The sequence below is a fragment of the Poecilia formosa genome, unplaced genomic scaffold (assembly GCF_000485575.1).
Source record: "Poecilia formosa unplaced genomic scaffold, Poecilia_formosa-5.1.2 Scaffold234, whole genome shotgun sequence".
Classification (NCBI taxonomy): domain Eukaryota; kingdom Metazoa; phylum Chordata; class Actinopteri; order Cyprinodontiformes; family Poeciliidae; genus Poecilia; species Poecilia formosa.
In genome coordinates, this window is record NW_006800173.1 from 460,593 (window position 1) to 472,811 (window position 12,219).

At 37.8% G+C, this 12,219-nt stretch overlaps 2 protein-coding genes across 5 annotated transcripts in view; one reads left to right on the plus strand and one right to left on the minus strand.

The window, feature by feature from the left end:
* The window catches only part of tspan4a (tetraspanin 4a), a 183,987-nt gene extending 182,394 nt beyond the window's left edge, over nt 1–1,593 (plus strand). For all 3 annotated transcript variants that reach the window (XM_007568977.2, XM_007568976.2, XM_007568978.2), the window contains one exon: nt 1,080–1,593. In XM_007568977.2, coding sequence (XP_007569039.1) covers nt 1,080–1,148 — 69 coding nt within the window. In that variant the 3' untranslated portion in view covers nt 1,149–1,593. The remainder of the gene's footprint in view (nt 1–1,079) is intronic.
* A 4,003-nt stretch (nt 1,594–5,596) lies between these two features.
* The window catches only part of ddb1 (damage-specific DNA binding protein 1), a 64,018-nt gene continuing 57,395 nt past the window's right edge, over nt 5,597–12,219 (minus strand). Inside the window, exon 28 of one of the 2 annotated variants that reach the window (XR_477496.2) lies at nt 5,597–5,627. The gene's annotated coding sequence lies outside the window, so the exon portion shown is untranslated. The remainder of the gene's footprint in view (nt 5,628–12,219) is intronic. The other variant, XR_001664333.1, reaches the window with a different exon arrangement.

Sequence of the window (12,219 nt, forward strand, 5' to 3'; positions counted from 1 at the left end):
CGGTGAATATTAACTAAACCGCATAAAGTGACTAAGTAGCCGATGTTAATATGATTGTAATTTCACGGATAAAAATAGTACATGACCGATTTTTTATTTTTTTTTTTATGTCAAGGTCAAGATAACGTCTAGCGCGACCTGCCGCCCTGACACCAACTCATAAACATCTTCATTCACAGTCTTACTTGTAAATTATTTTTTCTTTTCTTGGACGTTTTGATGTTAGCTTGTCGATGTCTCAGTTTTACTCGCTGGGAAAATCAATAAGCAGCTTGAGGTGACTCTGCTGCTCTCTAGTGGCAAGAAGCCGTAATGTTTGCTGGTAACAATCGGAATGCATTATGGGAGATGTAGTTTGTAGTCAATTCGTGCTCAAAACCTATTTTAAGTCAGTCATTGGCCTATAAAATGCTTGGGCGGGCCACATAAAATGACATGGCGTGCCGCATGTGGCCCGCGGGCCTTGATTTTGACACATGTGATGTAGATGATGTTTTCATTTAAAATTACATTCAATAAAACTAAAGAAATCAAGCATCCATCATGCACATCCGCTTATCCTTACAGGGTCGCAGGGCAGATGGTGCCTACCTCCAACAGTCATTGGCTCAGAGGCAGGATACAGTCTGGACAGGTGGCCAGTCCATCACAGAGACACAACCATACACACACTAATGTGGTATACCTAAGAGCAATTTTAGAAAGACCAGTTGTTTCTGGATTGTGAGAGGGATCTGGAGTACCCAGAGGGAACCCATGGAGAAAGGGGCAGAATAAAAAATAATAATAAAAATCAATCAAATAGAGGAAGATAAAGGTTCTCTGGTTTAATTCTGGTTCTTGTTTAAATAATCAACGAATGCTTTAGAAATTTGCTCGGCTGGATTCTCCTCTTATTGTGATCTAAGAAATGTTTTGGATGCATCACTTTCAGAAAATGATTTTTTTTTTTTTTTTGTCGTTTATGGTTAACCAGCAATATTACAAAGTACAAAATGATCCAAAGCTTTTATGTGCACTACAGCCATCTTCAGAGACATGTGATTCCATTAATCCCTGCTTTTTGTGTGTTTCTGCAGATCCTGGGTCTGGTCTTCTCTATGACAATGTTCTGCCAGGCAGTGAAAGTAGAGACTTTTTACGCCTAGCGATCGAACCCTCCGCCCTTCAGAGTGCTTGGATTGTTTCTCATCTAAAAGGGACTCATAAACCTCCCAACCTTGCGTCCTCCACCTTCTCCATTGAAAAACTTTTTTTTTTCCTAAGCTTGTCCTCTCTGTGACATTTGCTCTCAGATGTCACCAGTTCACAGTACTCCTGCTATCGACCAGCACAGTGTCAGTGTTATCTCTCATTCATTATTTTGCTCTGTGTTAAAAGCTAATTTTTTGTGATATATTTTATCAAACAGTATTATGAACATGTATAAAACAAACGTAACCCTTTTTTTAAATATGTGTTTTGTTTAAATTATTTTCAGGTTTGTATGTGTTTTAAAAATAGGAGCTTCAGCTGAGAAAAGCGCACTGGGTTTTGTGCTGCAAGTGCATGTCTCCTGCGATGATGTGAATTAAATGTTTTGACTCGACGGAGCGGCGCTCGTCATGTTTTCATTCCTAAAGCAGCAAAAGCTGAAGGTCTTTAATGTGCAGTTCCGTTAAACCCGCAGCTGACAAACAAGGATAATAACGGAAATGTCTCAGGAAGCACCGCTTAAAATGGTTAATTCAGTCCCTCTGCTGAGACACTCCAGATTCATTAAAACATTTTGTAATTACCAGACTAATCACGCATTAATTCGATACGTTTAACACACTTGCTCTGAATCCTGTGGCTTATTTATTAGCTGCATTTACATGGAACGTTAGGGTTGCACCAAGTCTCAGTCAAAGAATTTCAATGAGCTGTGCAGTGGCAGAAGCCTTGAGACTGGCCTGGGGCAGTTTCCCCCCAGCACCAATCACAGCTCAAATGACAAAGACTCATCTACAGTCTTTGAAGTCTCCTCTGGCCCTTTATGTGACTCCCTAAGTTTCTTTTTTTTTTTCTTTTTCTTAAATTTCCTATCTTGGGCAGTCAAGCATAATCTAGCCAGTGAGTACACCAGAGACGCACTTCGATTAAATTGGCCCATAGGAGAGAAAATGCTTTAGTGTTTTCTGCTTCAGTTTGAAGTTTAAGTACTGCAGGTGCTGGACCCCTTTCTTCATTTGTTAAGAGTTTCCTTGAATTGCTTCTCTCTTTTAATGCCTCCAAACTATATGGACCTCAAAGACCAGAAGTTCAAGTGCAATCAAACTGTGGGAACTTTTCAAATTCCTCCCTAAAGTCAGGAATTTAGGGAGGAAATTCCTGACTTTCTACTTTTGGCAGATTAAACATTTCTGCCAAAAGTATGTTTAATCTTTTGGCAGAAATGAAACAAAGAACATTCCAGGGCTTTTTATTACTTTAAATAGCTAACCATCCACAAAAAAAAGATTAAGAAAGATTAAAGATGAATATCATTTGAACAAGGAGTTAACAGAAACTTCTCACCAGAACTGTAGTATGGATGTAAAAAGGATTTTCCCCTATTGAAACCATACTCATCTCAACACTTATTGATCACTAAACAAAGGCATATATTTTCACCCATTCATATCTGTTCATGGTTTTCCACCCACAGAAAATGAAGATTCTGAGGCTTTAATTAGACTCTTCCTCTCTGAGCCTATGTGGCTTCCTGCTGGTTACCAGTTCACAAGAGTGACCCAAAAACACTGCACCTCCTGCTGCTTTTGCTTTAGGGAGTTTCCACTGTACCCAATGATCAAGTAATGATTATGCAGAGTATTATTATCACTGATGAAAAGAAATCACGCTGCATTATGCTATATGGTAATATGTTCTCTCTTATTGTTTTCAATAGAAGTAAATTATTCTGCAACAGGGGTTATTACCAATTGTGTCAAACTCAATTTTTCCACAATGTCTCCAACAGACTCTGGAATAATCTGTGCTATTATTCGAAGTGGGAGGGATTTTTAAGCCAGCCTACATTCCCTTGCAAAAGTGTTCAGACCCCTTGAACCGTTCTCTCATTGTTTCAAGTTAAGCCTGTTCCAATCTCATTTCACTCCACAGTTAATTATTGTAATCATAGGTGACAGACCAACGTAAGTACTTTGTGATCCATACATAGTTTTACTTTTTTTTTTTTTTAACTTGTAAAAATCTAAATCTAAAATGCATGTATTTGTGTTAAGTTTCTCTGGATTAATATGATGTGCTGAAGTTACATTTGCAAGGTTTTTGGGGGAGTATGTTTCTTAAAAGCCCTGCACATTCTTGGACATTTTTCATAGAAAAATGTGTAATAATTTTCAAACTTTGCCTCAAACAATCAGTCGGATTCAACTCTGACAAGCTTCCCCGTCACGCCTGAGTAAAAATAACCCCAAACTGTGATGCTACCACCACCAGGTTTTACCATGCTGATGGTGCGTTTAGAGGTATCTGAGTAAAGAGACTGGAATGATAAACACATTTTTCAACTTTTATTCTTAAAAATCTTTAAAAACCAGTTATGATTTTCCTTCCTGTTTATTGTTATTAGCTACTTTGTGTTGGTCTATCAGATAGAACCATAGTAAAAATATTGAAATTCATAGTTGCAACATAAGCCTGTTTCTGTGAGGCACAATGTAAGCTTTAATTAAAGGAAAACCTCACTAAGGCTTTATTTTATATAAGAAAATGCCATATTGAAGACGTGACACATGAATGTGAAATGCACATGTTTGGTGTTTGCCGCAGAGTACAGTAAAGCCTCCGAAGGAAGCTGACATTCGAGTATTAATCAAGTCCTGCTTCCTCCCCCAACGTTTTATCTATCAGAGCCACACATTCACACATCTGTCATGTCCGCATTATGTTTGTGTTAAACAGAACCACAAAATCATGTCTCGTATTTTAACCGTCCTTTCACTTCATTTTAACATCACTTTATGTCACAATATCTGACTGAATGAAGGCAGGAAAGACAACAACGTCGCTAACAGAATGTCAAAGGAATGCAAATTTAACAATCAATAAAAGATTCAACATAGCAGTGAGAAAAGGACCCATGATTATGCAAGATCACAGCTGGATGTATTCTGTTTAACATGTAAAGGAATCTAGAAATGTGTGTTTTAGACACAAAAAATGAGAGAGGGTGAGGCTCTCTTTTCATTGTTGTTGCTTTACGTAACTTTTACAGGGCAGAAAACATCCCCTATGCTGCGAATTATGCTGGATACCAAGACTGCCAGTGTGCATGCATTGGTTTTAGACATTTCATTAAATATACCCTTTGCATCTTTGCTTCCTTCAATTGTTCTTATTAAGACATAAGTCCGGTTTATGCCCAAAGCTGCCAAGTGCAGGCTTTCAAAGAGTTAGCATTATGAAACAATGAAAACGGATATCTGTAGGCTTACTGTGGAGGATAAAACATGTTCTGCAAAACTTGACAACAGAAGACTTAGCCAGTTCAGTTCGTGCTGCCTGTCACTGTGTCCTCTTCTTGTCAACAGCAGCTCAGTTACTGTGACAGCAGCTAGAAAAATAAACTATTCTGGTAGTGAAAATTATCCTTGAGTGACCAAGAAATGAGTAACAGAGTAAAAAAGAAAGAGAGAATGAAAAAAAGGTACACGCTGGCCTAAGTTAAGGTTTCGAGACAATACAACCTGAGGATGAATGGATTTCTGAGCATCTCTAATGGACACATGCTTTTATTACGTTTTCTGTGCAAGCAGAACTCTTTTGAGGAGACATAATGAGAGAAAATTAGGTGTAAAATGACTGCAGAGATGGGAAAAAAATTGCACAAGGACACCAAAAAGGAATCTCAAAATGCAAAGTGACTGTTGCAGGACTTAAGATGACCACCAAGAAAAAAAAAATCCCATAAAATAGACAAGTTAATTACAAGAAGATATAAACGTTTAAAAAGAAAGAACCAGATTGATTTAAAATTGTTGGAATGATGCAATCATAGAAACACTAAGTGATAAGATGGAGATCTAACTGAGTAGAAATGTGTGTTATAATACCAGAGCGATTCCAAAACTGTTCATCCCATTTGTGTATGACTTATTATAATCTCTAATCCTATGAGTTTTCGTCTTTAGGGATCTAAAAATTCATAAGATTTAAGAAAATTCAGCTTTCTTAAACATGTACTCAAAGCCATTGAAAGGCTGTGTTCAAAACAAGTATTTGGGCCCCTGCAGATTTCTTGCTTTTCTGTAGTTCTTCTCTGTCTCACATAAATATTTCAGATCATCAAAACAATTTTTATATCATGCAAAGATAAAGAGCCATTTTTGATCGATTTTTTTATTGATTGCGGAAAATAATCAAACAAAAATCAAAAGCCTGACCCTATTTAAAAAGTATCTCGTAAATCAGTCTTTGCTATCACTCTGGAGGAATTGAATTAATTCCAAATCAAGGTCCCAGTACGTCATATTCATTGGATTTAAGGCTGAACTTTCTCTAGGCCACTGCAAAATATCTATTCTTCAGAATCATCTCAATATGATGAGCTTCTTCTGAAATGTTAGTTTTAACCCAATTGCATCGACACACACACACACCTCCACAGAACATCTTCTCAGAAACCTCGGGGCTTACGATACATTTTGGCTAACAGGGAGGAAGGGGTTCAAAAGTCTCCTGCGTTCATGAGCCTTTGGAACCGTCTCATGGATGCATGTAGAGCATACAGTGCTTTAGATGTTGTTTTAGGCTCTTTTGTGACAGATGTGCCATCAATGAAGCAAATTTTACCAGGACAGCCGTTCCAAAGAACGTTCACCCGTGGGCATGTTGAGTTTTGATGTGCAGAAATATGATGGATTGCTTTTTCATATCTTTTAGTCTTCTTTATGTTCTGTTTGAGTGATTCTTTGGTTTTATGGGTCTGACAGGAACCAAGATTGGGTGTGTGTGATACTAAAAGTGAATCTGGCTTTTTAAAAAATGTTTTTAATCACAGTTAACAGACTGTTTTTTTTTTTATTGTATTAGTAGTAAACTTCACTCAGACAGGGACATTGTACAGCTCAAACATAATGCCACTTTTGTAGTCATACGAAACAGTTCAGCCACATTCACAAATCCTCAGACATCCGTACACTAATACACAGATAGGTTGGCAACTCAACAGTAATTGCCTTGGGGCCAATGGACATATTGTAGGAGGAAGATGGAATCAAACCCATAACTACTCTTCCCACAGCCCTCCCCATAAATTAATGATTTAACAAGGGGCAAATTACCCTTTTCCATAGAGCCAGGTTATTTGCTGTAGTGACCCCTATTCATGAAAGGTTTAATGATGTGACTTGACAAGGGTCTCTTCATCCACCTGTGTAACTGGCTCATTTTGTCACACCAGTTTCATGGACAGGCTGGAAACAGAAACATTGCACCCTTCAAATCACCTCAACAACCTGAAAATAGCAATCCAGCTCTCGAAAGTGTGTGCATCAATCATGAAACAAGCATGAAAAGTCTCGCTGAGGCCATGGGTTTATGAACTGCAGCTGCTTACCTCACAACAAACCCCTCTCGAAAACCCCAGCTCCAGCTCTCATCCCTCTGTTACTTCTCAAATTCACCTCACTGCTTCAGCAGATCTCTGCTTCCTTTCCACGCTGTCTTATGCATTATTCACAAGCGTGTTCGCAGGCTTTCTCCCCGTCTTGTGCTTGATCAATAAAACATACCTGCCCACTTGCTCCCTCACCTCGCCATCCTGGGATCGCTCCCAGACCCAAACCTGGGAGCCCTTTCCGGACGGATAAAGCGGCATGGATGGGTAGCCTTTTCAAACTAGGAGAAATGGCTTTAATCCAGGTCGTCACTTGTCAGCGTGAGCTGTGTTTCTAATTTGGAGAGACAGGGAGTCCCTACAATTCCCACTTGGTTTGGGCTGTTTTACTGAAAAAACATCCAAAAAAAATGTTGAAAACTTCTAAAAAACATGCTATTTGTGCTGATGTGACCCGATATGAAGTGGAAACACAGTACAGAATATTAAATCGGCCAGCAGAGCTCTAACAATGTCAGGTTTGGTAAATGTTGTAGAAAAGAGAGAAAAAACTGAGCCTTTTAGAAGATTTTATACAAATCCGAAAGGCATTTCATCAAATTTAACAGACTTGACTAAATTAAGCGACATATTCTTTCACCTTCACTGTCAATTCCAAGCGGTTAATTTGCCATTTGCATTCATATTATGATCTTCGTTCATAGAAGAAAGTTAAATCTGACAGAGCTGATCATTTTTTGAACTTTATATGATGGTAATGAAATCCCCCTGGGGTATATTGTAGCTAAATGGAAATGGCCATCTATCACCAGGGAGGCTGACATTTCGGACTCCTTCCCTCAGAATGAGAGAAGAAAATCTCCGTTCAGCATCCATTTGTTGTAATGGGAGGCTTGACTATGACCAATCAATAACGCTGCTTCATGTTGGTGGGGAGGCCACAGCTTGCTGCTAAAAATCCCCTCTATTGTTGTGTTTGGAAAATGGCTGCAGGTTCCTGGAGATTAGGATCTGATTGTGCGGTTCATTCACCTCAATTCAGGAGGATCCATAAAAGTAGGATAATAATGACAGATTAATTTGTAACAACCCACTTGAGCTGAATGAACAGAAACTTGACTGAATCACTTTTGAGGCTTTTATACAGGTTCAGATGAGTCAGGCTGCTCCCACATGGATCTCTGGAAAGTTCAGCCTCTGCTAGCAAATTATTTATCAGTCGATCACAATTAATTACCCATAACTTTCTTCTAAGCTGTAAATGATAAAAGTCATGGTTTCATGTGAAATAGTCTCTCACACAGCTAAACAGTGCTTCCTTGGTGTGTCATGTTTTTAGAGCAATTCCATCAGTTTCTTGTTCTTTCTGTTCTTATGTAAAGCAAACATCTTGGCTGGAAAAGCACTGCTGGAACTGATAAGCTTAAAAAATGACTGCTCACCATTTTAAAGTGACAGTTCATCTTTTAGTATTGTGCTAAATCTTTCACGGCTCGCTGTGATTGAGGCTAAATGTTTCCTTTTCACCTGTGGTTTTTATGTTTTTATACTCAACAGTTTTGGTATAAAAAAGTTCAGTCCTTAAACTGTAGGCGGTTAATGGTGACTCTATGATATGCTGGATATAAAACTCAATAAAGATAAAAATTTTATCTCCAGCAATAAATATTATAATGCAGTGGTGAACCATCCCAGCCTTCAAAGTACTCAGAAAAAGCCTTGAGTAGATGGAGAAATAAAGAAATAAAAAAAAAAAAAATCACAAAATAATTAGAGTACTTTTGGGTTAGGAAGAACATGACAACATCCACAATTTCCAGCACTTCTGGTAAACACAGTGCACAAAAGGCTTAAAATAATTGGCAGTTTGGTGACCGCAAGATGAAACTCTTTCCTGCAATTTTGTAAGAGTAAGCTTTAGAAATTTCTGCTCTCTGCTGTAGCTCTGGTGGTAAGATAAACGTAAATTCTCCTCCAGCCTTGTTTGATACAATCCTAATCCTTTTAAACGTTTAGATTATTTCTTTTAATGACTGTAAGCAAAAGTGTAGGAAAGAAGATATTTTGTTGCCATTTTATGGCTCATAAAGAACAGCTTGTATCTACTGCACTTGAATGTCATAGTCTCTCATTTTACCCATTTGGAAGGGTTGCTAAGAGAAGGACTGCACAACATGACGCTCCAAGTTCTGGAAGAATTAGAAACATTCTTTGCATTTCAATTCCACGCTCATGTTCAGATGCAAAGGTTTTGTTTTCCTCACTTTCTTTCTTAAAGGAAAATTGTGATCACTGGTGTTAGCTCAAGTTTAAAATAAAGTACAGGAGTTTTGCACTTGTCAAAGTAAATTACATCACATCCTTTGATAAATGCCGCTCAGGGCAGTTCCTACACAAATCTCCAACTGGAAATGATGAGGACTGATGTGGTGGACAGAGAACTTGGCCTCATAGTATGATGGACAGGAAAGAGAATCCTGAACACGTTGGTTTCCATCTTGGATAGCACAGTTACTGGATCCAGTGGTGAATTTAGGGACAGAGTTTTGTTCAAGTCCTGTTTAACAGAATGAAAACTGTTCACTCTTCTTTGAACATTATGAAAATGTGAAGATGACTCTTAAAATTGCAATATTTCAAGCAAGAATGACTTTACTTCTCCAGTTTGTAATTTTCAGTCTAAATAGACATCTGCCTATTTTTCAGTTGTATGCACTGTTTGCATTTCTTTAATAGCTTTATTTTTCCATCTTGCAGAGAATTGACCTTCAACCTGAACACAGACAACACTGTCTGCTTTTCAATTCACAAATAGCATCTGATTCTCTGATTGTTCTGTATGCAAATAGGCTCAGCTGTGTGATATTTTAAGTTTGTTGATCTATATTAAGTTTTTGAGTGCTTCTATGCTGACCTTGAATGTTTGAATAGCCATCCAAGAGCTCTGACAAGCAGAAGGATAAACTAAAAACATTGTTTTCAAAGTCCCAACAACCATTCTCATTTGTTTGCAAAGAAATTCATGCTTAAAATTAGAGTCAATTCAAACATATATAAATGCAAATAAGAACAGATTTGATGGGAAAAGATCCAAACAGAAAAGTTTTGTTAAATTTAAATGGAAACACTTCTGAAGCCACCGTCCCGATATTTTTGCTGAAATAGCAAAAATCCTTTATAAGATAAGGTGATAAACAGGTTTCCTAGCATTTATTCTGTGTTTCTGCCTTTTATGATGAACTGAATTTGCTTCCTGGCCCAGTTTCACTTTTGAGTGACCGTGCATGAAGGAAAGTCAGACTTGGCAGCTGCTGATGCAGGTGGCCATCCATCAAACGCTGACTGCTTTTGTTTAAATATCCACCAAGCAACTGACACGGCAAATTGCAGTTCAATTTGTAAGCAGTGGAAAATATCTTCTAAATGAATTAAAATTTGGTTTTTCAAGGCAAAAGGCAGAAAACACCAAATGACAGAATGCTGACCACCCTAATAGTCCTCTAATTGTTTTTCCACTGTGTGGTCCTGAAACAACCTTTAGTTCAAAAACTTCAGACACATTAACTCTCACTTTTTATGCTCAGGTGTGATGTCAACAGCAATAATTGTCTTGTTGGTGAGCTCAACAGGGCGCAGTGGCCTGCTGAAAGCAGAAGAGACTTTGCCTCATTAGAAATCCCCTTAAAGTGTCAATGGAAGCTCTCCTAATTGGTTTTCCAGGGGACACTGTGTAACAGTAATAAGAGCTGAAGTTATTAGGCAGATCACAGCAGGACTGTTAATTTTTTTGTTGCTCCTCCCGTAGTGACACTGAGGATTTGTGAATTAAAATTCTAATTATAGTTGTCAATTATTATAATTTGTAAATATCAATCTTGCTTTTCCTGTAAAACTCTGGTTATTGAATTGTAGAGAGGAAATTATTTTTGCTGTATTTGTGGTTTAATTTGAAAATTTGTTAAATATTATTTTACAGAAACGGCTTAGGTTATTATCTTGAATTACTTATTACATGTTTTCACAGAAAAACATTAAAAGCCTGATTTTTCTTTCTTTAGAACAATAGATGCCCTCTGTGCACTCACATAACAAATATCCCTTTAAAACCAAATCTTTCTAGACAAAAATAAGAATAAACCATATATTTTTTTCACTTTATGGAAAGTTAAAAACTGTGTTGTCACTTTTGTAGTGCCTTGCAAAATTAAACTTGAACTTTTGTCACATTTATGCAGCAGCTTTCCTGTTACAACCAACCACTCAAAGTGCTTTACACCCTATCAAATTTACAAATGACTTCACTTTCATACACTGATACACAAAATGGTAGGCAATTTGGGGTTAAGTGCTCCCAAGAGGAAGCTGGGATCAAATATGAAACATTCAAGTTTTCAAGTTTTTCCTCAGTTTCTCAGTTGGATTTATGTCTGGACTGATTGGACTATTCTAGGACGTAAATAGTCCTCCTTCGTTGTAAGGATGTTGTTTGTACACTAGTATTCTCGTTGAATCCTTCTCAACAGGCTGTATCAGATCCACACATTTTATTTTCATCATCTGTTTCCTTGCACATAACATTCATTCTCTGATTTTTGCTGACAACAGCAATAATTGTCTTGTTGGTGATGATGTTTATTTAATCAACCGAATATAACCGAACATAAAATCCACTTTTACCAGTCACTCCGTGTTGATCCACCAGCTGCACTGGAAATGTAAACTTCTGGTAACCTTTCTCTATGACCTGAGCAGAGACAGCACTGAATGATTCAAACTTTCTCCCATCAGTCAGCAGGACAAAGAATGACCTGCAGGTTGATGTTAGGTAAGAGACCAGTGTGACCTCTTATCTAATATTCATGCAGTTGTGCGCCTGCAGGCTGCTTGACAAATCCACATGCGCAATTTTGGTGCACTGTTGAATTTTTTAAACATCCTTAAATGAGAAGGGGTCATGGCTTTTGTCACAACAAATTCATCACTGTAGCGACAGTGGCATCAGAAAGATGCACACTGAAATATTGTATTTAGTCCGCTAGTGGACTGGTTGTGCACTGTACATACAAAAATAGATCCTGGACGGTGAATTATTTATTTCTTTTAGCTCAACGATTTATTACTTAAAGGAAAAGTCCTTTGGAAGCACCTCATTAAAGTTAGATGAGGACAGAACATGCCCTCCTACAAGTTATATTTAGTCAATAAACTTTTATTAAAGGGTGTTTATAATTAAAAGTTTCCTATCAGTGTCTGACTAAATGAAAACTAAACTATTTAACAGAAAAAAAAAAATAACTGTTGCGAAATTGCATGAAAAAAAAAAGATGTTGTGAACCTGTGGAAATCTATGAAGACTCGGCCTGTCCTCTATGTTTAGAGGACGGGCCGAGTCTCTCCCCGTCCTCTAAGTCTGGAGGACGGGTCGAGTCTCTCCCCGTCCTCCATGTCTGGTGGACAGGCTGAGTCTCTCCCCGTCCTCTATGTCTAGTCACACTCACTATACAGTCAGCTAATGAGTGTTAGAGCCACTGTCCAGGCTCTAACACTCTAAATACTGAGGATGATTAAAAATTATATTCAAACCTTGATAACTAATAAAATTAGCCACAGACAAATAGGATTTAAAAGTAAAT